Source organism: Macaca thibetana, chromosome 10, assembly GCF_024542745.1.
Source record: "Macaca thibetana thibetana isolate TM-01 chromosome 10, ASM2454274v1, whole genome shotgun sequence".
NCBI classification, from domain to species: Eukaryota; Metazoa; Chordata; class Mammalia; order Primates; family Cercopithecidae; genus Macaca; species Macaca thibetana.
The window spans coordinates 61,944,612-61,968,835 of NC_065587.1; the positions used below are offsets into that span (position 1 = coordinate 61,944,612).

General features: G+C 53.6%; 1 protein-coding gene across 1 annotated transcript in view; it reads right to left on the minus strand.

The window, feature by feature from the left end:
• Window positions 1-257: 257 nt before the first annotated feature.
• VSTM2L (V-set and transmembrane domain containing 2 like) overlaps window positions 258-24,224 on the minus strand; it is a 381,776-nt gene continuing 357,809 nt past the window's right edge. Inside the window, exons 3-5 of the mRNA XM_050807401.1 lie at window positions 12,619-12,788; window positions 10,818-10,868; window positions 258-562 (exon numbers count right to left, since the gene is read on the minus strand). Of these exons, the coding sequence (XP_050663358.1) occupies window positions 290-562; window positions 10,818-10,868; window positions 12,619-12,788 (494 nt within the window). The 3' untranslated portion in view covers window positions 258-289. The remainder of the gene's footprint in view (window positions 563-10,817; window positions 10,869-12,618; window positions 12,789-24,224) is intronic.

The window sequence follows — 24,224 nt, forward strand, 5'->3', positions numbered from 1 at the left end:
TGGCCCCGGGCCCCAGCATGGTCCCCGCCCCAGTGTTCAGGGCGGACGGCCCCTTGGTGCCCAGGGCCACCTTCTCCGAGCCAGGTCACCACAGGGGTCTGAAAGGGCAGGGGTGGGTGGGGCTTACATGCTGAGCAAGGGGTGGTGGAAAGAGGGCCGACATGGTGGCCACAGGCGGCCTCAGGGATAGGGCGCGGCTGGACGCAGGCAGTCCGTCCCCAGTGGTCCGGCGGCTCCTCATGCACTCTGTACAGCGTGGGGGCGGGTGGGCAGGGGCAGGGGCATCAGTCTAGAGGCTGCAGGCCTCCTGGTCCACTGAGCGCTTCCTCAGCTCCTTGCCTGGCTTGGGGGGCGGCGGGGCGGGCGCGGCGGGAGGGGCTTCGGGCAGGTGCAGGACGGAGTTCTCCCCGGGCTGCACCCGCAGGTAGGCCTTGACCTTGTGGTGCCGGGCCTTGCCGTCGCTGAAGTCGATGACGCGGCACTCGTAGGTGCCTTCGTCCGTGGGCTTCACCCGAGACAGGCGCAGCTTGTGGGAGATGTTGCTGCCCACCACCTTGACCACCTGGGGGTGACAGAGAGACCGTGACCTGTCTATCCCGTGACAGTGGGGGAGAAGAAGATTACGGGGGTCCCAGGATCCTAGGACTAGAGCCCCCAGAAACACTCCCACAAGGGCCCACCGAGGTTTGCACAAGAGTGAGTTAAACAGCAAAAAAGTAAAAGCAACTGCCATGTCCATCCACAGACGGCATAACTAAGCAGTGGTCTGTTCCCTGCATGAAGCACTGCAGAGTGGTCTGAAAGACGGAGCTAGAACTAGGCACATGAGCTCAGTGGCAAACAGCAGAGGGAAAGCTCTCACTGCTGCCTGCCCCCAGGGGATGCCATTTATGTAAATTAACACAGAAACCTACTCTATACTGGTTTTGGGGTCTTCCGGGTGTGGAAGTTTAAAATAGACAGGAGGGAACACCAGGACCTCTTCACAGTGGTGGACTCTGGGGCAGAACACAGGGGAGGAAGTGGACCTGGTATAGACTACAAAGCAAAGTCTTCATTTAGTCTGAAAGTGTACATTTCCTAAAAAAAAATAATAGAGGTGCCTGCAGTCCCAGCTACTACTCAGGAGGCTGAGGTGCGAGGACTGTTTGAGCCCAGGAGTTTGAGGCTTGCAGTGAGCCATGATCACACCACTGCACTCCAGCTTAGGTGACAGAGTGAGACCGATCTTTTAAAAACCAAACCAGGCCAAGTGTGGTGGCTCATGCCTGGAATCCCAGCACTTTGGGAGGCCAAGGCAGGCGGATCACTTGAAGTCAGGAGTTTGAGACCTGGGCATGTTGCCTGGGCAACATGGGGAAACCCTGTCTCTCCTAAAAATACAAATACTAGCCGGGGGTGTGGTGGTGCGTGCCTGTAATCCCAGCTACTCGTGAGGCTGAGGCATGAAAATCACTTGAACAACCTGGGAGGCGGAGGTTGCAGTGAGCCGAGACTGCACCACTGCACTCCAGCCTGGGCGACAGTGCGAGACTCTGTCTCAAAAAAATAAATAAATAAAATAAAATAACACAATAAAAAACAAAACAAAACAATATAAAGGCTGATGACAAATATATCGGAATGCTGAAAACTATTTACTCTACTTGGGGGGAGCAAGGATGTTTGTTATATTCGCCTTTGTACTTTGACTTTTTATTTGTTTGGGTTTTTACATTTCTGTTTTAAAATGGGAGTGTCACTTATACAGAGTAAAGTGCACACAGCCCGAGGAAATGTTTCCTGTGTAACCACCATCCAGAGCAAAGCATGGGACATTCGTGACCCCCTAGAGCACACCCTTCACTCAGCAATACTTCCCCCGCTGGGGTCCCCCGCTTTCTGACTGACTTCTGTCACCATAGATAGTTTTTTTCTGCTTTGGAACTCTTGTATGTGTGGCTTCTTTCCTGTGCCTGGCTTTTTCAACACACCCTGTTATCAGTGAGATGTCTCCATGTTGCTGCCTGCATCTATTTGTTGGTTTGTTTGAGACAGAGTCTCCGTTGCCAAGCCTGGAGTGCAGTGGCGTGATCTCAGCTCACTGCAACCTCTACCTCCCAGTTCAAGCAGGTGTCATGCCTCAGCCTACCCAGTAGCTGGAATTACAGGCACCCGCCACCATGTCCAGCTAATTTTTGTATTTTTAGTAGAGATGGGGTTTCACCATGTTGGCCAGGCTGGTCCCGAACTCCTGGCCTCAATTGAGCAACCCACCTCAGCTTCCCGAAGTGCCAGGATTATAGGTGTGAGCCACCATGCCGGCCATCCATTTGTTCTTTTTCATTGCCGTGTAGTATTCCATCACATGCATACTGCACAACTGGTTTATGTGATCACCCATCAATGGACATTTGTGTGATTTCCAGATTAAAGCTCTTATGAATAAATCTGCCCTAAATATAAAGTAGCCGTGGGTGTTTTTTCAATTAAAAAAGAAAAAGCAGACGGACAGTTATATAAGATACACCACTGGGGAAGCTGGCTGACAGGTACAGGGGACTTAATGACCTATTTTTGAAACTTTTCCTGAGCCTATGACTCAAAATAAAAAGATTTTTAAATTTTTTTTAAAAAAGAAGAAGAAGGAGTTGGGCCTATGGAGAGGGGTAATGGTGGTGGGAGGGGGCTTCTCTCCTTCCCTGGCCCCTTCTTCTTAGAGAAAACAAAACAAAACAAAACAAAACAAAAAAACCCACCTGCAGTCCCTCTCCTGCCTGGACAGAACAGTGGAGGTCAGTTCTCAGCTGCCAGTCGCTGATCCCCTTCCCAGACGGCTTTGTAGGCTCAGGTGAGTGGGCCTCAGACCTGTGGCCTACTGGTCTCTCTCTTCTGGAAGGACAACGAACTGGCTTGTTGCCGCCAAGCCCCAGCTCCTAGAGAGGGAAGCCCAGCTTCTGGCTCCAGGTGGGATGCCCCCGCTGGTCACCCCTACGGTGAGGGGGCCGGGATGAGAAAGCACGGCCTCTGCATGCAGCCTGCAGATGTCTCTGAGCCTGGGCTGGGCACTCACACGTGTGACTTCTAATCATCTCACCGATCTGCCCTGGGGAGGCCTCTTTCATCACCCTCCCCAGTGGGAAACTCTGGCTGACCTCGCGGCCTTTGCATGTGCTGGGCCCTCTGCCTGGGTGGGGTTCCCTGTTCCTCTTCACCTGCTTGGTTCCCATTCATCCTAAATGTCACCTCCTCCAAGAAATTGACCCCTGTCCCCACTCCCTCCTATTTCCTGCATAGCAGTCTTCTCAGTTTGAATTGTGTATTTGTCTGTTGACTTGATTTTGGGTTCTCTCCCTGGCTAAACCATACCCGCCATGAGAGCAGGGACAGTGTTTATTTTGTCCATGTGAGTGGTTATCACAGAGCCCAGCACTCCATAAATAATCATCAACATTTTTGCAATGAACGGACCCACCCCATGACCTTCTTTCTCCCACTGAAGTGGTACTCAGATGTCATGCTTTCTAATTTTAAGCCACATGCACACGATGATATGGTTTGGCTCTGTGTCCCCATCCAAATCTCATCTCGAATTGTAATCCCCACGTGTTGAGGGTGGGGCCTAGTAGGAGGTGACTGGATCACAGGGACAGTTTTCTCCATGCTGTTCTCATGATAGTGAGTGAGTTCTCACAAGATCTGATGGTTTAAAAGTAGCAGTTTCCCCTTCGTTTCCTCTTCTCCTGCCACCACATAAGACATGCCTTGCTTCCCTTTAGCCTTATGCCATTGTTGTAAGTTTTCTGAGGCCTCCCCAGCCATGCAGAACGTTGAGTCAATGTAACCTCTTTTTCTTTGTGAATTACCCAGTCTCCGGTAGTTCTTTATGGCAGTGTGAATACGCATAATGATACCCACTTTGCAGATAGTGAAACTGAGGCTCCAAAAGAAGTGACTCGCCCAGAGGCACGGAGTCAGTGAGTGGCGGAACTGGGAACAGGCTCCATGCGCTCTCACCCTCCCAGTAGTGTGACAGGCTCACGGAGGGCCACCAGTGCTGGCAGGGCCACAGGGAAGAGGAGAGTGTCCAGCAGCGGGGAGCCTGGCCTTCCTCCCTCATGCTGAGCCTTTCCGGCTGCCCATCATCCCCTATATGGAGGGAAAGCCTTCAGCAGAGGCACGGAGGTGGGACCCAGGCAGGACTTCCCCATGGCAAGCAGTGGGAAACCCTCCCAGGTGCCCCTCTGGATGTGGGGGCACCCCCTCCCTAGTGCCAGGCCCTGCTGGAGCCCACCCTGTCCCTCTGACTCCATCACCTCCGCCCTGCGGTCCTGCGTGCTCTCTCCGGCGAGTTAGGAGATGCTGCTGCAAATGCGCAGCAGGAACGAATTACCTCAACATCTGCTTCCCTCACGGATATTAATTATCCTTCATTTGTCAACCCTACAAGGCGCTAATGGAGTAATAATGCAAAGCGCTGGGAGCACTCGCTCCTAGGGAGGGAGCACCAAGCGAGGCCCAGCCCTCAGCCCACCCTCTCCCATCCCCCAGATGGGGCCACGAAGGCCTGGGCGGCTCCCCAGGCAGCCAGCTCCCTCCTCCCTGTCACCCCCTCTGCCAACAGACAGATGTGGCCTTCAGAAGCACGAGCTCTTCCTCTCTCAGAGAGGAGGAGGGCAGGGAGCACTGCAGGGAGTGATGGGAGGCCAGGCGCTGACCCTGACAAGTCACCAGCACTCTGGCCTTGGTTTTCTTGGGCTAAATTTGTCCATTCATTCAACAAGCATTTAGCAAGTGCCTACCACAATGAGCCAGCCAGATCCTGGTAATGCTGGCATGAGCTGACAGTCTAACGGAGAACCTAGACCCCTAACCCACAACCAAGCAACTCAGCGAGTGAACTTCCAACAGGACGAAGGGTGAGGACACACGTCAGACACCTCTCCCTCCCAGTCCCTGTGGTCCACACCTCTAAGCACAATCTGGAGAAGGCAAATACCATATTTTCAACAAAAATAATAACAGCAACAGTAGTGCCAGTGGCTAATGTTTATGCAGCACCTGATCACTGTGAGATGATGTGATAAGTTTCACCAATCTTTCTTTTTTTTTTTTTTTCTTGAGACAGGGTCTTGTTCTGTCACCTTAGGCTGGAGTGCAGTGGCGTGACCATGGCTCACTGCAGCCTCAACCTCCTGGCCTCAAGCAATCCTCCCGCTTCAGCACCCCGCCGACCTCCTGAGTAGCTGGGGCCACAAGTGCGCACCACCACTCCTGGCCAATTTTTGTACCTTTTTGTGGAGACAGGGGTCTCACTATATTGCCAAGGCTGGTCTCGAACTCCTGGGCTCCAGCAATCCTCCCTGCCTTGGCCTCCCAAAGTGCTGGGATTCTAGATGTGAGCCACCGCGCCCAGCCAAGCTTCATCAATCTTATTTAAACCTCACAATAACCCTGTGATGCAGGTGAAGACACTGAGACTCAGAGAGCTGAAGTGATTTTCTCAAGGCCACCCAGCTGGTGACAGAGTCCACACCCTACCCACCCCTCTGGGAGCCTTCTGAACAGTAAACTATAGGTCAGTCTTCTCATGTCTTTCCGAGGCCCCTCACCCTCCATGTCTTTCCGAGGCCCCTCACCCTCCATGTCTTGGGGAAACCCAGCCCCAAACCTCATCAGAGGCCTCTCCCACAGGAGGGGGCCCAATATCCCATTCCAGGAGCAGCGTGTTGGATTTCATCCACCGCACACTATGCAGAAAGCCCTTCAGCCCAGCCCTCCGGGCGACTGGAGAGCCCACGAAGAAAGGAGACCCCCGCATGGCGACTCAGCTGTAAATCATAATCACCTCCACACAGGCATCGACAGGCCTGAGCTGTGCAATTAAGCACCTAATTACGCTGAAAGAGACAAGGCCGAACCCTGACCAGGGCCAAGTTCAGCCTCCTCCCTGCTCGCCCCACGGCCCAGGCTTTTCCGGGCACTGCAGGGATACCCCGAGGCCAGCTCACACCGGGCAGGCTGGGATCTTCTTCCAGCCATGCCAGAAGAATGGATTTGTACTTGTGATGCCAACCCTTGCCTTCACGTGGCCTCCTGGGAAGAGGGGGAGGCCCCAGGGAAGGTGCTGCGGTGAGGAATAGGGGTCAGATGGCTCCTGCCCCAGGCTGGGCCCTGTAATCAACCTCTATCAGGTCCACCCGGCACTTCACTGGCCCCTCAGCATGTACAGAACCCAACTCAGGGTCTCCCCATACCTGGGCCCCAGAAGGTCTTACTACTGTAGCCAAACTCTGCAATGGCCGTTTCTGTTTTCTTTCCACGCTCTGCACACTCCACCCCTGAGCCCACTGACCTCCTCTAAACACCATCGGACCCCTTCCCCTTCTCTCCAGAATCCACATCCCCCAGCACTGGCGAAAGCAAGGTCCAGGGCTTCTCCCATCTGAGCCATCACCCCAGCCTCCTCCCAGGTCTACACAACCTTCCAGCCTCTTCTTCCATGACAGCCAGACCAATTTTTTCAAAATGCCCCCAACCTAAACTCTTCGATGGCCCCCACGGTGGCTGACAAGGCCCTTTGAGGTCTCCTCCCGGCCTGCCCCTCAGCCTCATTGGCCACTAGCAATTCCTCCAGCGCCCACACCCAGCCAAGTTCCCCACTCCTTGTCAAATCCTCCACACCTCAGTGCTCACCTCAAACATCACCTCCTCCAGGAAGCCCTCCTGGCCCCCCCAGGCTAGATCAGATCCCCCGTTATAGCAGCTCTCCTCATTTTGGTCACAGTTGTAATTCTATTTTTTTTATCATGCATGATTACTGGATTAACACCCATCTCCCACACTGGACTGGGAGCACCCTGAGGGCAGGGAGGGTGTGTGTGTGAGCCCGTGGTCTTTCCAGAGTCATCTTTGTTTAACTCAGCTTCCAACCACCAGCCATTTGCAGTGATGAAGTCCCCCAGGAAGGAGGGTATGTGTGGAGAATTTCACCTCGTCTTAAAATTAGGAAGTTGTGGACGACCTCTGCTTGCAAAACTGGTTAAGCGGAAAATTAACCTCAATTCTAGCACAAAGGACTTCAGTTAGATCGAAAGAAAAACTTCCGGAACTTGAAAATAGCCAATAAGCAGAAATGTTTGCCTGAGCCACAGAAATGATTCCACCTAATGGTGGAATCCTTAGCAGATGCAAGCTACTAAGGGAGACATTTTTAAGCCAGGGCCCTTCCCTGGGCCCAAGTTAAATGAGATAATTCATGTAAAGTGCTTGTTATGGCTCCTAACATATGGTAAGCACTCAATAAATGCTAGCTGCTATATTATTATTATCATTATTATTTTCTCACAGATGCCTGTCCTCCCACATAAATGATGTCCTTACGGGAGCAGGGGTGCGATCTCGGCTCACTGAAGCCTCCGCCTCCTGGGTTCAAGCGATTCTCCCACCTCAGTCTCCCAAGTATCTGGGACTGCAAGTGCGCACCACCACACCTGGCTAATTTTTATATATTTAGTAGAGACGGGGTTTCACCGTGTTGGCCAGGCTGGTCTCCAACTCCTGACCTCAGATGACCCGCCCACCTTGGCTTCCCAAAGTGCTGGGATTACAGGTGTGCACTCAGTCCAGCATCTGATTTTTTTTTTTTTATTCCCTTGCCCACGTCCTGCTGTCTTGCTAGGAATAAGAGTTTTATGAGTCACAAATTCACGTTAACGAGTTTCCACCGAAGGAACCACTGTCATTCACATAGCCTAAACCATGGCACTTTACAGTTTCCAAAGTGTTTCATATGTGCCTTCAACAACAGCTAACTGAGGAAAAGTGAGAATCGAGGAGGTGGCAGAGCTGGAACCAGGACTCAGCTCCTGGGACGCTAAGTGCTGGCCCCACTGTGTCCTCACAGTCCCCGCCTGGCAGTCAGCACAGCCGACTCTCACAGTCTGAATCTTCACAAGGCCAACAGGGCCACCCTGGCAGGTTCACGAAGCCCTCCCCCCACCAAGCCCCTCGAAGCTGACAGCATTTTCTTACCCTCAACCTTAGACCATTATTATTTGATCACAGATGCCTGTCCTCCCATGTAAATGATCTCCCTATGAGATTCTGGGATTCCACCAGCCTGTAGACTGCACTCTTTAGCTTAGACAGTGTTTTTCAAAAGATCTAATTAGGTCCCAATAGTTAAAACTCAGGAGATACTCCACTAAAATCGGGATTTTTAGAAGTCACGGGAATATGGGGCCTAGGTCCCTGCCTGGCTCAGCTGTTCCCTATAGACACAGGGTCTGGGCTTCCCGGCCCCCCGCCAGGAGCTCTTTCACTGGTTCACGTCATGTCACCGGTATGCATATGTGAACAGACATGGGATCCACACTGTGGTGGCAAGTCCACGTACAAACATCTGGCCAGGCACGGTGCCTCCTGCCTGTAATCCCAACACTTTGGGATGCTGAGGCAGGAGGATCACCCGAGGTCAGGAGTTCGAGACCAGCCTGGTCAACATGGTGAAACCCCGTCTCTACTAAAAATACAAAAAAAAAAAAAAAAAAAAGTCAGGCATGGCAGCATGCTCCTGTGGTCCCAGCTACTGGGGAAGCTGAAGCAGAAGAATTTCTCGAACTCAGGAGGTGGAGGTTGCAGTGAGCCGACATCGCGCCACTGCACTCCAGCCTGGGTGACAAAAGTGAAATTCCATCTCAAAAAATAAAATAAAATAAAATAAATATGTGTATGGTTCACACACACATTGGCTTGGGCGTATGTCTGTGTGTGTGATAGTTATTCAACAAATATTTATTGGGTACCTACTACACCATACCAGGCTCTGTGCTAGACTCTGGAAATGCAACAGTGAGTCAAGTAGGCTCAGTCCCAGTGCCCCCCATCTCTGGGAGAGACAGTCATGAAGCCAAAACTCACACAAGTGGATAATGACAACCAGAAATACAGCCAGCAGGGAAATAGGAGGGGCGCCAGCTGGGTCACAAGTTCAAGGGACGCTTCCCCGAGCTGAGCTCTGTGGGAAGAGAGAAACAGCTTTGCAGGCAGGGGGACCAGCCTGTGCAAAGGCCGAGAGGTGGGAAGGAATGGGAAGGTGGAAAGGCTGCCAGGGTCGGGAGGGGAAGGGGAGTGAGGTCAGGCAAGAGGAGGTGAGGCTGGAGGGTGGGCAGAGCAATCGTGCAGAGTTCTGAAGGCCACGGAGGAAAGTTTGGGCTGCCTCCTCAGACTGCAGGGATCCAGGGAGAGTACCTGCGTATTAGGAATGGTTGTTCCCATGGCGCTGTCTGCACAAGGAGCTTGGCCCATGCCTGTTTGTGTGCTTCCTAACCAGACCCTCGGAGCCCCAGCTGGTGCAGGCATTGCGGGGGCTGGAGGGGGGTGGGTAGGGGTAATTGCACATTCATGCTGAGCACATTTATTTTATTTAACTAATTAACGTCGTCGCATTCCCCTCATGTGGGACCCAGCAGCCTGGAATTCTAATCCTCTAAGTCAATTAGATTATTCTCTCCTTTGCCAGAGCTGCTCCTTAAACCCCAAGCAAAATTATAGGAGAAAGGGCTGTGATGAACAGGGTATTAATATGCACACAGATCTACCTGCCTGGGCTTAACGGATGGGTATTTGGGCCAGAAACGGGGCATTCGATATGGATGCGCCCTTGGCAGAGGGTGGGGGTGAAGGCGTTGCAGGAGCCTCCTGCCTGGCCTCTCTGCCTCCATGATGCCACCTCTGATGCCCGACATGGCACCCCAATGATCCCTGTGCCCAGTCTCCACATGGTGACCTCGGTTTGGGGGTGCGGCTCCTCTGTTGATCCCTGTTGAATTGGACTTGGGGACCTGAGCTCCCCTACAAGTCCTTGAAAAGTTGTGGAAGAATCAAGCAAAAAAGGGTGAATTTCGAAAGGCTTCCCCACCATGCGCATGCCGCACACACAAGCATTCATACCCCACGGGCACCTGCCTTTTCTGAGTGTGGTGCTGGCAGATGTCTAGCCTCCTACCAGGCTGACCTCACACCCCATGCACAAATCTTGCCTCATTGCATGGCCACATGTGTCCCCGGGCGGGTCCCCTCCACTCTGTGTTCTCTCCCCCGTTCACCTCCTTTCTCCCTCCTGTCTGCCTCTCCCAGGACTGGCTTTGGGTGCCCCCTCCTTCACAAAAGTTGTCACCCCCTGAACTCCCTGGGCCCCAGCTGCACTGGCCTGCAGCCGGTGACAAAGAGCTTGAGCCCTGAAGCCAGGTAGCTCAGCAACACCAGTCACCCTTGGCGTGACTCAGGCAAGTCCTTGACCTCCTGAGCCTCAGCTGCCCCACCTGCAAAATGGGTGAATGCTTGGCCCTTCTTATAGAGGGTGGCTACTAACAAATGAGTCAATAAATAAGAAGGCCTGCCCACTCCTGAAATCCTTTGGCTAGAGTGCCCCCACCCCGTCCCCAGGGCCAGATCACCGAGTGACCCCGAGATGGCGTAACACTCAGTAATGATAGGCCAAAAAAAGCTGGCTCAGGCTCATTAGACCTCGTTGGTTCCCCAAATAAAAAATGCTGCTGAGACAAGCCTGAAGGCACCAGGACGCACACAGCCTTGGCCCCGACAGGAGAAAATGCATCTTCTCTCCCCTGTCATTTTTTGTGCCTATCATTGAACGAACTTGAAAAATCTCTGGCTTTTAAAAAACAGAGCAGGGCCATTTTTTTTTCCCTTCTCTTTTTCTTCTCTTCCATCTTCTTGCCCAAGCTCCCTGCTGAACTGGACCCCAATTTTTTTTTAAGTCACAGCTGTGCCCTCCATTAGAGCCCTTTCGAGAAGTCATTATCAAAACTCACACTTATTTTGGTTGCCTCCTTCCCTGCGTCTTCCTGCTGAGATGCTTTTAGCTGTTGGGAGCGGGGAGGGGTGGAGAGAGCAGAGACAAGGTGTTAGCACAGGATGGGGGTGGGGTGGCAGTGTGGGGAGACACATTATAGGGATACAGACAACAGCTAAGATTCTCATGACAGCAGATGAGGCTCGGGGGCCATGGAGTCTGGAGTTGGGGTCCTTCAGCTTTCTGGATCCACTCAGGGGACAGAGGGGATGTCAGAGCAAAAGAAGATAATGGAGGTATGTAGAAAATGACCACATTTGTGCATTTAGACACACAAGGGTACTTTGGTATACACTGGAGGGAGTGTGAACAGGCAGAAATCTAAGCGTCGGCTTGGTACGTTGCTAGGAGCGTGTTTGTACTCTTGATCACTCTATCTGAGAGTGTGTTTGTACTTTCAGGTGTGCCACCCATGTGAACGTGTGTGCAGATGCTGTGGGAACCCTACCCACATTCCCCACCTTTGCAAGCTGACCCTGGAGGCTTCCAACTGCAGACACCTGCAACGGTTTGCCTAAGGGCTTTCTCTGGCCACTGGAGTCCTCTAAGCTTGCATGTGGCAGGGCTGGAAGTGTTGGGGAGCTGACACCTCCAGGAGCAACACAGAGTTTGCTATGCCTTTGGGCACATGTGAGACACTCTTTCATGAACATGGGGAGTGTATGAGCGAGCCAATGCGTGTTTGTGAATGTGTGCAGATACATGTGGTCGTATATGAATGGGTGGGCAGATCTCTATGTGTTTGCGTGTTCATTAGTGTATACACATGTGTAAGGATGCAGATGATTCAGATGGAGTTCCTCCAAGAGCTGACCTTGAGACAAAGGTCAAGTAGTTTATTTGGGGGGTGATCCCAGGAAGCACAAGTAAGGGGAGAAGGTGAGTGAATCCAAAAGGGGAAGAAAGTTAATAATGGGAGGTATGTTGTCGGTTAGTTACCATTGTAGGCAATTGGAGCTTCATCCCACTGGGCACTCGGGGAGACAGTGAAGAACATGCTTCTGTCATCCCAGCTGAGGGCGAGGGAACTGGGGCATTCATCCTCCAACTTTGCAGGTCACTGGTGGGGGCTGCTTCTGCCTATTGAGTCCCCTGCTCCTCCTGCTTGCCTCGCTGGCTGGCAGGCTCTGGTGTCCAGAGAAAACCCTCAAGCAGAGCCAGAGGAGCTGGCAGTTGGCAGTGGGCTGGTCCCAGGCATGCTGCACACCGGGCATGGGGCAGAGCCCCCACAGCATCTGCTCTACAGGTGTGTACACACGAGCATGCACGTGTAGAGGGGCGAGCACATGTGCAGCCAAGGGTGTGCTGGGAGCCTGGTGCACACCTGCGTGTGTGCCTGTGAATGAACTCAGCATTTGCAGAGCTCTTTACAAAAAGGCTGCCGGTGTGGCCTGGAGAAGTGGTGGGAAGCGAGTCACAAGACCTAGCTTGCTCCATAACCTGAAGCCAGCTTGTCCCTCTGGCCTCAGTTTCCTCACCTGTACCCTGAAGGGAGGCGCTCTGTGCTCTGGAAGCCCCTTCTTGCTGTGGCCATTTCAAGTGTTCAGCCTAGCTCTGCCTCCTGCCCGTTCCCCCAGATAAGCCTCCATGATCACCTAAAACCCCCACCCCAGGAGGAAGAAGGGAGGGAGACAGCTGTGTGGTGTGGAGAACAGCGCTGGAGCCCACATCCCTCAGAGGAGAAGAGGGGCAGAGAGATACCCCTACCCCAGGGACCAGGACTTCCCCAGCCCTGCTTGGCATCTCCCCAGGGGCATTACCTGGTTCGAGGCCCAGGCCTGCTTGTCGGTCCAGTCCCGGTGGCTCCGCACGTACCACCACTGGATCTCCAGCGAGTAGGACGGGGAGCCGCTGCCGCGGAAGGAGCAGGCCATCTCCACATCCTCGCCCGTCCGTGCTGTCATGTCATGGGGTGTCTCTGTGAACAGGGCTGTGCAAGAAACAGGGGGAAGAGTGGCGGGGCTCAGGAAACCACAGAGCTGATGGTAAGGGAGGTGGAGAATGTAGGAGCAGCACAGTGAGGGATGGGTGGAGGGGGTGGGGGTACCCACAAGCCCGCTGGTGGGAGTGGTCTGGCTTCAGGTGGGCACCCGAGAAGCTCAGCAAGGCGGGCCAAGGGTGTGTGCAGCAGCCAACGTGAGATGGGGATGAGGGAGTAGGTGTCGGCCCTGGAGGCCACACCAGCAGCTGGGCACCGTGGGAGAGCATGCCAGGGATCAGAGAAGGCCTGGGCTGGATGTGGACGGCAAGAAGGCCCGGGAGGAGCTGCCACTTTCATCAGCTCTTCCAGGTTCTTCCAGTCATCACCCAGCTCGGTTCCCCTCCTGAGTTACTCCAGTGTCCAAGTACAGCAGCCAGCGCCATCTTTGCAAAACCAAATCAGATTTGGCCTCTCCGCTGCTTAGAACCCTCCCCTGGGGCCCCAGGTATGGGGATCGGCACCCGTTCCCCTGGCTTCCTCCCTGTCCTGTGGACACACCTCCCTTTCCAGCCTCACTCTTGCTCTGGCTGTTCTCCTTCTGGAATGCCCTTCCCTCCGCCCCTCTTTGCCCGGCTGGCTCCTTCAGATCTGGCAAAGCTCAGCTCAAATATCACCCCCAGAAAGGTCCTCCTTGAGGATCCCAAGAAGGTCCCCCACCTCCTGCCTTGCCCTGGTGCCTGTGGCAGCTCCAGGAGGACAGGGACATACAGCTCCTGCAGCTGGCAGTTGCTGGTGCAGAGTGGCTGCTCAGTGGATAGAATGGGTGCAGAATTCTCCACCCTCTCAGGGCACCCAGGGTGAGGTGGGAGCCACTCCTGCCTCCTGCCCCGTGCAGGGCCCAGCTCTCCACCACAGCCCAGGGCAGACGGCTTCCCTGGCCCAGCAGGAGCCCTGCTCCATCCGCCATCCTCCATCCCACCAGGTAAATGAGAAAACACATCCCCACTTCATGTGGCCCAGCGCCCCTCCCCACCATATGCTCTGTCTCCTGTCTCCCCAAACAAATATTGTCCTGAGATGTAATTAGAATTCTTTCCTCTTCTCAGGAGAGATTATCTCGCCCTGGAAAGACGCCTGGCAACGTGCAGGTCACCCAGGAACCTTGTGGCTGTCAATCCCCCAGCCCCCACCCTGTCCCTCCTGGTGCTGCAGCCTAACAGGGTCCCCTGGCCCAGAGGGGCAGATTCCCAGCCCCTGGAGTCCTCACCACCCCAGCTCCGCTTAGGGCAGGAGGAAGAGGGAGTCCAGGGCTAGGAGGTGAAATCCTAGATTCAGGCCCCTGCTCTGGGGCCACCTCTCTCCTCCCCCTGTCCCCAGGATACTGAAGGTGATGTGAATTGACAAAGGACTCCATCTGCAAGCTTCTGCCGTTTCTCCTCGTGCAGCTCTACTTGAGCAGTGGGTTTCTGGGCTGAGAGCAAATTTGAGATGCCCCTAATCCTCAAGGTCAAGGGTTCAGAAAGCAGCTCATGGAGGTTCCCCACTTGCTGAGGCTTGGAAGTCCCAGCCGCTGTTCTGTAAACAAGGCCTGGTTGGTTAATAGGAATAAATGTCTGGGTTCCTGAACATGTGCGAGGGGTGGTGTGGGGCGCCATCACACGCAGCCCGCCTCAAAGCTGTGACCCTTCTTATCCCCAATAAGGAAGAGTCAATGTGGGTGCCTAGAGGGAAGGTCCCTCCCCCACATCACTGTGAGGGCCACCCCATCCTTCCAGGGGAGCAACCCAGAAACTAGTCACCCTGGGCTCCCTCCCTCCTCTCTGCCCTCCCACAGTCAATCTTCAAGGAACTCTGTGGGTCCTGCCTCCCAACACCTCCAGAATCTGGCTCCTTCTCCCCTCCTCTGCTGCCTTCCCCAGGCCAAGCTGCCGTTCTCTCTCACCTGCAACAGTGGGGAAAGCTCAGTGGCCTCCCGCTTCCACTCGTCCTCCCCGACAAGCTATTTTCACACAGCAGCCAGACACACCTTGGCAAAACATAAATCAGTCCCTGTCCCTGCTCTACTCACCACTCTCCCAGGGCGTCCTCCTACCCACTGTAGCAGCAGCAGTCCTCACTGCCTCTGCCTCCCAAAGTGCTGGGATTACAGGTATGAGCCACCATGCCCAGCCAAGAGGATTGCTCGTGCCCAGGAGGTCAAGGCTGCAGCGAGCCTCGAACGCACCACTGCACTCCAGATGGCTGACAGGGCCCTCCATGGGAGGCCATTCCCCTCCGGTGTTGGCCTCTGCCTGACTCCCTGCTCCTATTCCTACCACAGCAGCCTCCTTTCAGCTCCTTACCTGGGCATCCCAGTTGAAATTCCACCTCAAGACCTTTGCACCTGCCGATTCCTCTGCCTGGAACACCCTCTCCTCAGACTCCCCTGGAACAGCCATCCCTCCCATGGCTCCCTCCCTCCCCTGCCGCAGGATCCTGCTCAAAGCCTTCTTCCTTCGGGAGGCCTTCCCTGACTACCTCATTTAAACCCAGCACTTTGAACCACCTTCCCTCCAACGCCATCAGCACTGGCCAACAGGACTTTCTGCTGTAAGGAGGGTGTTCTGTACCCGAGCTGGTGCAGTAGCCAGCAGTCGTCTGTGTCTGCTGAGCACGTGACATGTGACTAAGGACCTGAATTTTACATTTTATTTAATTTTACTTCATTTAAACATAAATGTTAATAGCCACTTGCAGGTAATGGCTACTGTGTTGGACAGCACAGCTAATATGCCTATTTTACGTATGTTTACTGTCAGCCTTCCCTCCCAGCTCCTAGAGCAGCGCCTGGCACATAGCAGATGCTCAATAAATACATTTTATTTGGACACAGGGTCTTGCTCTGTTTTCTAGGCTGGAGTGCAGTGTGCATTCAAGGCTTGCGGCAGCCTTGACCTCCGGGGCACAAACAATCGTCTCACCTCAGCCCCCTGAGTAGCTGGAACTACAGGCGCGAGCCACCATGCTCAACTAGTTTTTTGAATTTCTTGTAGAGACATGGTCTTGCTTTTTGCCTAGGCTGGACTTGAACCCCTGGGCTCAAGCAATCTCCCTGTCTTGGCCTCCCAAAGTGCTGAGATTACAGGTAAGGTATAAGCTACCACACCCAGCCAGTAAGTGCTTTTTGAATGAATGAATAAACAGCCTTAGCTGGGCAGTGGTGGAGAAGGGTCCAGAGCTCGGGGGACCCTGCCCTGAGAGTCCTGGGCCAGGTCTCGCCCTCGGAGTCTTCCCTGACACCCACTTGGCACCTCGAGCGGAACACGAGGAGATCGTGAGGAGCCTGCACGGGAAGGGCATAAGAGGTGATTCTAGTGGGTTGCCGGTCCCTCGCCCAAGATGGTGGATTCGGCCTGGATTCATGTCCCTCCTGCCCAACACCAGGGCACCAGGGGACTTTGCAAACAGGAGGAGAGGGGTGAGGACCCTGGGTGGATCTGGTATGACCACCAGTGTGACCTTGGCTGGTCAAAAGACAGTGGAGGGACACAGCTGTGGCCTCTCCAGGTGCCACTGCCTGAGCCACGGAAATCAGAGAGTGCCTCCACTTCCCCTCTTCCAGTGGGGAAATGGCTCCAGAGAGTTCAGCTATCTTGCTCAATGCAGAACACAGAGCAAGAAAGGCTGAAGCCAGCCCTCGGACCCGGCCGGTGTGACTCAGCCGCTGCATGCCGCCTCCTTCCAGACACAGGGGAGGTGGGAACCATGTGCGGTGGGCGGGGGCATGGGAGACAATGTGCGTGGTCTCATGAGTGGGAGGAGGACAGAGAGGGCCGCCCTTGGGTGGAGGCTCCACTGGGGTCTCCTTGGGAAGGGCCAGGCCTCCAATTCACCCCCACTCGGTTTCCCCCTGCCCACAGCAGAAAACCCTGACTCTGGCCCACCAGCTCTTCCTACTCATGCAGAAGGTAAGGCTCAGAGAGGGCAGGGGCTAGTCTGGGGTAACTCAGCAGCCCGGGTTCAGCCAGGAGAGACCCTCTCGCCCCCCAAACAGACACCTCCTGGGCCCTGGCATGGTGTGGCAGCCTGGGGTGGGCAGGAGCACAGGGGAGGACCCCACCACATGGCCACCTCTCCAACGGGACCCCAGTAGTGGCCGTCTAGGGCCTCGCTGTCCAACAGAAACAGACTGCAAGCCACACTGCAAGGCACGCATGGAATATTCCATCTCCTGGGAGCCATGTGAAAAAAAAAAACCTGAAATTAATTTTAATAATGTATTTTATTTAAGCCAAGATATCAAAAAAATTATTTGAACATGTAATGAAAATTATTAATGAGGCCGGGCACAGTGGCTCATGCCTGTAATCCCAGCACTTCGGGGGGCCGAGGCAGGCAGATCACCTAAGGTCAGGAGTTTGAGACCAGCCTGGCCAACGTGGCAAAACCCCATCTCCACTAAAAATACAAAAATTAGCCGGGTGTGGTGGCACGTGCCTGTAGTCCCAGCTACTTGGGAGGCTGAGGCAGGAGAATTGCTTGAACCCGGGAGGAGGAGGCCGCAGTATGCTGAGATCGTGTCACTGCACTCCAGCCTGGGCAACAGCAAGACTCCGTCTTGGAAAAAAGAAAGAAAGAAAATTACCAATGAGACATGTTCCATTCTTTGTTGTGTTAAGTCATGAAACACTGAAGTGCATTTTACATGTTCATGGCACCTTTCAGTCCTGACATTCCTAGGGCTCAGTGGCCACATGTGTTTGACGTCTTAGCAGGTGGTGAGCTCTGCCAGCTTCAGGTCCCCCCATCACATGTCCACATGGCTCAGACCAGGCAGCCAAGGCCCAGTGCCAGGGAGTAACCCTTCCACGGCCACATAGTAGAGTCTGGATTTGAAATCAGGCCTCTGTGACGCCCAAGTCCATGCTCTTCCCAGAGTATTCAAATGCCTTGTGCTGGTAGTGCTATAGGTTACTGCAAAAGTAATTATGGTTTTGCCATGAAAACTAATGGCCAAAACTGCAATTACTTTTGCGCCAACCTAAATATTTCTTTCTTTCTTTTTTTAGACGGAGTCTCGCTCTTTCGCCAGGCTAGAATGCTGGCATGATCTCAGCTCACTGCAACCTCTGCCTCCAGGGTTCAAGCGATTCTCCTGCTTCAGCCTCCCAAGTAGCTGGGATTACAGGTGCCCGCCACTACACCCAGCTAATTTTTGTATTTTAGTAGAGACAGGGTTTTACCGTGTTGGCCAGGATGGTTTCGATCTCTTGACCTCATGATCCACCTGCCTCGGTCTCCCAAAGTGTTGGGATTACAGGCGTGAGCCACCGCTCCCGGCCCTAAATATTTCTTTAAAAGGCCCAGTCCTGCGGCTGGGCACAGTGACTCAAGCCTGTAATCCCAGCACTTTGGGAGGCAGAGGCAGGAGGATCACTTGAGGTCAGGAGTTCGAGACCAGCCTGACCAACAGAGTGAAACTTCGTCTCTACTAAAAATACAAAAATTAGCCGGGCATGGTGCTGGGCGCCTGTAATCTCAGCTACTTGTTAGGCTGAGGCAGGAGAGTTGCTTGAATCTGGGAGGCGGAGGTTGCGGTGAGCTGAGATTGCGCCATTGCACTCTAGCCTGGGCAACAAAAGCGAAATTCTATTTCAAAAAAAAAAAAAAGGCTCAATCTCAAATGGCCAACCTTGCAGAGTCCTGTGGGGTAGGATGGGGAGTCTGTTTCATTCTGAGTGAAAAGGCCTGGGCAGGCACAGCAGAGGCATTTCACCCAGCTGGAGGCAATTGGGGAAGGCTTCCTGGAGGAGGTGTTGCCCTCACCTTAGCCCCAGTGGGCTAGGTAGTGAAGCTGGGAGCAGGGAGGGGCTTCAGGTGGGAGGACAGGGAGAGAAGCAGGTTTAAGGCCTTGTGGGAGACAACTGAGTTAGCTGCGGGTATGGCCACCAGCTCTCCCACCCCACAGCGAGGCTGTGGTCCCAGAGCCTCTCTGATCCCCAGAGCTGGCCAGGAGCTGTCTACAAAGCGTGGGTTGGGGGAGGCCCCCTCAGGGACCCTTTGACTCAGACCTCGGTAGTGAAGAAGGCAATGTGTCCACAGGACAAGTGTGAAACCCAAGGCTCTGGGCATCTGACGACGAATCTGGGCCTCCCTCTTCACAGTCAGCAGCACCAAGGCCTGTCCCGGTCCCCGCCCCAAGCTGCCCCAGACGGAGAAGCCCGCTGTGAACGTAGGTAAGTGCCGGGAACATTGGACTGGGAGCCAAGGATGGAGGATGGAACCTGTTTCTGCCAACAGACTTGCTGTGTGACCTCCAGAGACTCTCTCCCCTCTCTGAACCTCTGTTTGCTCCTCTGTACAATTCAGGTTAATCCTGATGGTCCTGAGAGCCCCACCAGCTCAGATCATCAGAAGAGGAAAGTAACAGATGTCCTAAGGGCAGAGCTTTGGGCATTGGGAAAGGGAAGGGTCACTTCCATGTGGGGGAGGAGGGGAATCTGGGAAGGCTTCAGAGAGGAGGTGGCACCTAAGCCAGGCCTTGAAGGATGGGTGGATATTGACAAGCGGAGGCAGGCCTGAAAGTGTCAGGTAGCAGGAACCCTGTGAGCAAAGGTAGGGACGCAGGAAAGAAAGCTTTGTTTAAAAAAGAAATCCATTTCCTTTCTTGAGCAGCTATTGTGTGCCCAACACCACGCAGACATTGTCTCTAACACTCTTGCCCACTCCCACTTGACAGATGAGGAAAGTGAGGCTCAGAAAGGTAAAATGACTTGCCCAAGATTCACACAGAGCTGGATTTTAAACATGGGTCTGACTGGCAGTTGTGACCAAGATCCATGGGTCTGCCCCAGCCCCTATCAGGATTTGGTCAGAGTTATCAGGTAAAATTTAGCCACTAGGCTCCATACTTCGGCATCCCACTTGTACACCTCCAGAGATGGGGAGCTCAGTTCCTCGCAACCCCACTGAAAGCAGGCAGCTCAATCAGCAACAGGGTCTTCCTCCCTCTCCTAACTCTGTGAGTGAGGGTACTGCACCAGCACCAGAAACTGGAAGGTGACTGATGCGTATTTTGATGCTGCTGCTGCTGCTGCTGCTGCTGATGATGATGATGTAATGATGAAGTAATGACAGACTACTTGTTTTGTGCCGGGCACTGTCCCAAGCTCTTTGTTTTGTTTGTTTATTTATTATTTTGTTTTGTTTTTTTGAGACGGAGTCTCGCTCTTGTTGCCCAGGCTGGAGTGCAGTGGTGTGATCTCGGCTCACTGAAACCTCTGCCTCCCAGGTTCAAGCGATTCTCCTGCCTCAGCCTCTCAAGTAGCTGGGATTACAGGCTCACATCACCACGCCCAGCTGATTATTGTATTTTCAGCAGAGACAGAGTTTCACCATGTTGGCCAGGCTAGTCTCGAGCTCCCGATCTTCAGTGATCGGCCCACCTCGGCCTCCCAGAGTGCTGGGATTACAGGCACGAGCCACTGCACCTGGCCATGTTTATTTATTTTTTGAGATAGGGTCTCATTCTGTTATCCAGGCTGGAGTGGAGTGGCACGAGCACAGCAGTGAGCCGAACACAGCTCATCGCAGCCATGGACTCCTGGGCTCAAGTGATCCTCCTGCTTCTGCCTCCCAAGTAGCAGGGACTACGGGTGCATGCCACTACAAGCTAATTTTAAAAATTCTTTTAGAGAAAGGGTCTCGCTATATTGCCCAGGCTTGTTTCAAACTCCTGGACTCAAGCAATCCTTCTGCCTCAGCCTCCCAAAGCACTGGAATGACAGGCGTGAGCCACCATACCCAGGTGCAAGCTCTTTACATACATTTTCTCACGCTCCCACCATGATGCTGTGGAGTGGGTATGCTCATTATCATCCCCATTTTCAGATGGGGAGGCTGAAGCTCAGAGAGGGTCAGTGGCTTGCCCAAGGCCACGGACTGAGTAAGTGGTGAAACTGAACCCAGTTCTAGAGGGCTCTAAGTGGAAGCCTGTAACCCGGCCTCCTACCCTTACTCTTTCCCTCCAGCTACCCACACCCTGATCCCCACGTCAGCATCACTGCTGAGTCTGGGACATAGAATCCATCTCTCCTCTTTGACTTACCCTGCCCCTGAGCCCCTCTCCCTACTCAGGTAACTCCTCGCAGCCAGTCCCCAGGGAGGCTGGTATAGTTATAGATTTTTGAGAAGGATGCAATTGTCTTCTCCAGCCTCAGGGCCTGCGCTGGGCTGGGCTCACTGGGAAGACAATTAAAACCGGTGTCCACAAATTAGGATTCTGCAGGAGAAGGAGAACGGGACTTGATTGAATGCAACATCTTCTTTCTTTCTGCTTTTAATTGGGGGTGCGATGTATTAATTAACCCCAGGCCTGGTTATCAGTGCATCAGCTGCAGGAAATGGCTCTGTGGCTCTGGCCAGAGTCACTGGGTTTGGCTTCTGGGAAAGGCAGGAGATGACCTGGGGGACCTGGCCTGCCCTTTGAGACTAGGGCCCTTACCTTAACCTCCCAGGCCCTGGTTCAGCATGAACCGCTTAAAGCTTTGCCTTCAGGCCTAGGTTCAAACTCTATTTCCCCTACTCCCTAGCTGTGCGACCTGGGCAAACCACTTTGCTTCTCAGAGCCTCAGTTCCTTTATCTAGAAAAAGGGAAGAATGAGAGGGCTGATGAGAGGATTACACAAGACAACATGTGCCTCATGCCTGGCACATAGTAGGTGCTCAATAAACAGCACTCCTTTCTTTCACCTCCTAGTTCAAACACCCTATCATCTCCAGAAAGATGGCTAAAGATGCTTCCCTGTCGCCTCATGGGATTATGCATTGGGCGCATCTGTATTTTACTCACCCGTGGGCCCTGCAGCCCCTCACCCACCAGTCCTCTAGCTCTTCTCTGTGCTCATTTCCTCTGGTGCTCCTATGGTCCCTGGCAGCCAGTGGGACTCATGCAAGCCACAGGGGCTCATCCAGCACAGGCAGCCCTCAGCTCCCTCCATCTCTGAGCCCAGATTCCCCATCCCAAACCCTCTGGTCCAGCCCTGAATCTCCTGTCTCCCTCTGCACAGCCCTTCCTGCCCTTTCAACCTTCAAATCTCTGGTTGGGAGGCTACCTCCTCCAGGAAGCCTGCAGAGATTGGTCCTCAGCACACCCATCAGAATGAAAGCAGGACTCCCCTTGGGGACTGATGGCAGGGGCAGCTCTATTCAGGAAAACCAAGGCAGAGTTGAGGCTAGAGGCACAGTGAGAACCATTGTGGCCCCACTGACCCCTTGGTCACCCCTCAGCCTGGCCCCATTTCTCACTAGATCACACTGTGATGCTCCCTACTCAGAAACCTCCAGTGATGAATGGAGAAACAAAATCTAGTCCATCTGTGCAATGCAGTAGTATTCAGCCTTAAAAAGGAAGGAAATTCTGACACACGCCGCAACGTAGATGAACTTTGAGGACATTATGCTGAGTGAAACAGGCCAGTCACAGAAAGACAAATATGGTGTGATTGAAACTCACAGAGACAGAAAGCAGAATGGGGGTTGCCAGGGGCTGGTGGCAGGGGAGGGGAGTTGCTGCTATTGAACAGGCACAGAGTTTCTGTTTCGGACGATGAACAATTTCTGGACTGGATGGTGGCGATGGCTGCACAGCAGCCTGAATATTCGTGATGCGGTTGAACCATATACTTACAAATGGGGAAAATGGGAAACTTTATGTTATGTATATTTTACCAGAATTTTGTTAAAGCCTCTACTGGCTTCCCTGGGCTGACTGCAGCAGTGGATTCACAATAAAAATCTCCTACAGTGGGAGGGTCGCTGGGGCCCAGGAGTCCAAGGCTGCAGTGAGCTATGATCATGCCACTGCACCCCAGCCAGGCGACAGAGCAAGACTCCGTCTCAAAATAAAAAAAAAGAAAGAAAGAAAGAGAGAAAGAAAACAAAAATCCCCTAGACTTGTTCCAGAATATCCCTCCCCACATCTTCAACTCCTTCAAACCTCGGCTCCAATGTCACCTCCTCAGTGAGGCCCTCCCTGCCCCCCCAACCCTCTCTCGGTTCCCTTTTCCTTACCTCATATTTCTCCTTACCACTCATCACTCCTCTATTATATGTTTGCTCATTTTATTTCTATGTATAATCTGTACTCCAACTAGAATTGAAGATGGAGATTCTAGTTAAAGGCAGGAGATTCTAGTCTGTTCACTGCTATGTCCCGGCAGCCAGAGCAATGCCGCGCATAGTAGATGCTCAGGGAACACTCTGCTGTAGCAGCTCTGGTGGCGGGCAGGGGGAGGATCCCATTTTCCCTGCTCCGGGCTGCCTGGGGCCTTCAGGAAGCTCCTGTACTTGGGCCCCGTTGAGAAACTACCAGCCCCCAGGGTCAAGATCAGGCTCCCAGGCTCGGTATCCAAAGTCTGCAAGCTCTGGCTCTGCCCACGCCCCAACGGCAGCCCCTCTCGGCCACTTACATGTGTTCCCCTAAGGATGCAGCCTGTACACTGTCCCTGGAATCCTGACTCACAGGTAGTCCTCTGCCTGAAGGTGTCCTCCCTCCTCAGGCTAGGGTGGAAGCCCTGCTTGGTGCCCCCAGAGGTCTCTGAGGCTGCCTCTCCCTGCCCCGGAGTGTGTTATATGACAGATACTGAGGCGTCTGGGTCTCCTGCAAGCTGGGAGCTTTCCCAGGTCAGGCACCCTGCACTGCCCAGCCCAGATCAGGCACACAGAAGGTGGTTAGGCATGTGCTAAACCCATGAGTGAATGAATGAATGAATGAATGAATCAATCAATCAATCAATCAAGTGAGAAACGAAGGTCGGACAAAAGCCCAGAGGACTGAAGTTCTAAGGAAAAAAACCAAGAAGCATAGAGATCATTCATTCATTCATCCTGTTCATTCATTCACTCAACATTTATTGGGTACCTGCTATGTGACAGATTGGAATTTCTGGGGGGACTGTGCCCACAGGAGCAGGGATAGGGACAGACATGTGGACACTATGGACATGCACAACCAGGGAGGTCCTAAGTGGGGCTCAGCAGGCCGGCCCCCTCCCCACTACCCCTCCTCCTGGCCCTTGTGGCCACTGGCTGCCCAAGGCTAGCCTGGCCCACCTGGCCCAGCTGAGGGGCCACCTAGCCAGACTGACAGGCAGGCTGGAGGCTCCCCTGAGATGGCCCATAAAGTCATCTTGTGAAACTCAACCAAGAAAGAAACAGGGCAATAAATAAAGGCTGACAGTGCCAGGAGGGGAGTGCTGCTTTGCCAGTGGCTCCCCAACCCTTGCTGGCTACGGGCCAGCCTAGCAACCCCATGGCACCACCTTTCTGATTGGAGCCCACAACGCAACAGGAAGGTGATGTGCCTGATCCCATATGATGCTCGCAGTGATCCTGCTGGGCAGGGATCATTGTCCCTTTATTACAGGCAGGGACGCTGAGGCTCAGAGACTGTGTAACACTGCAAGT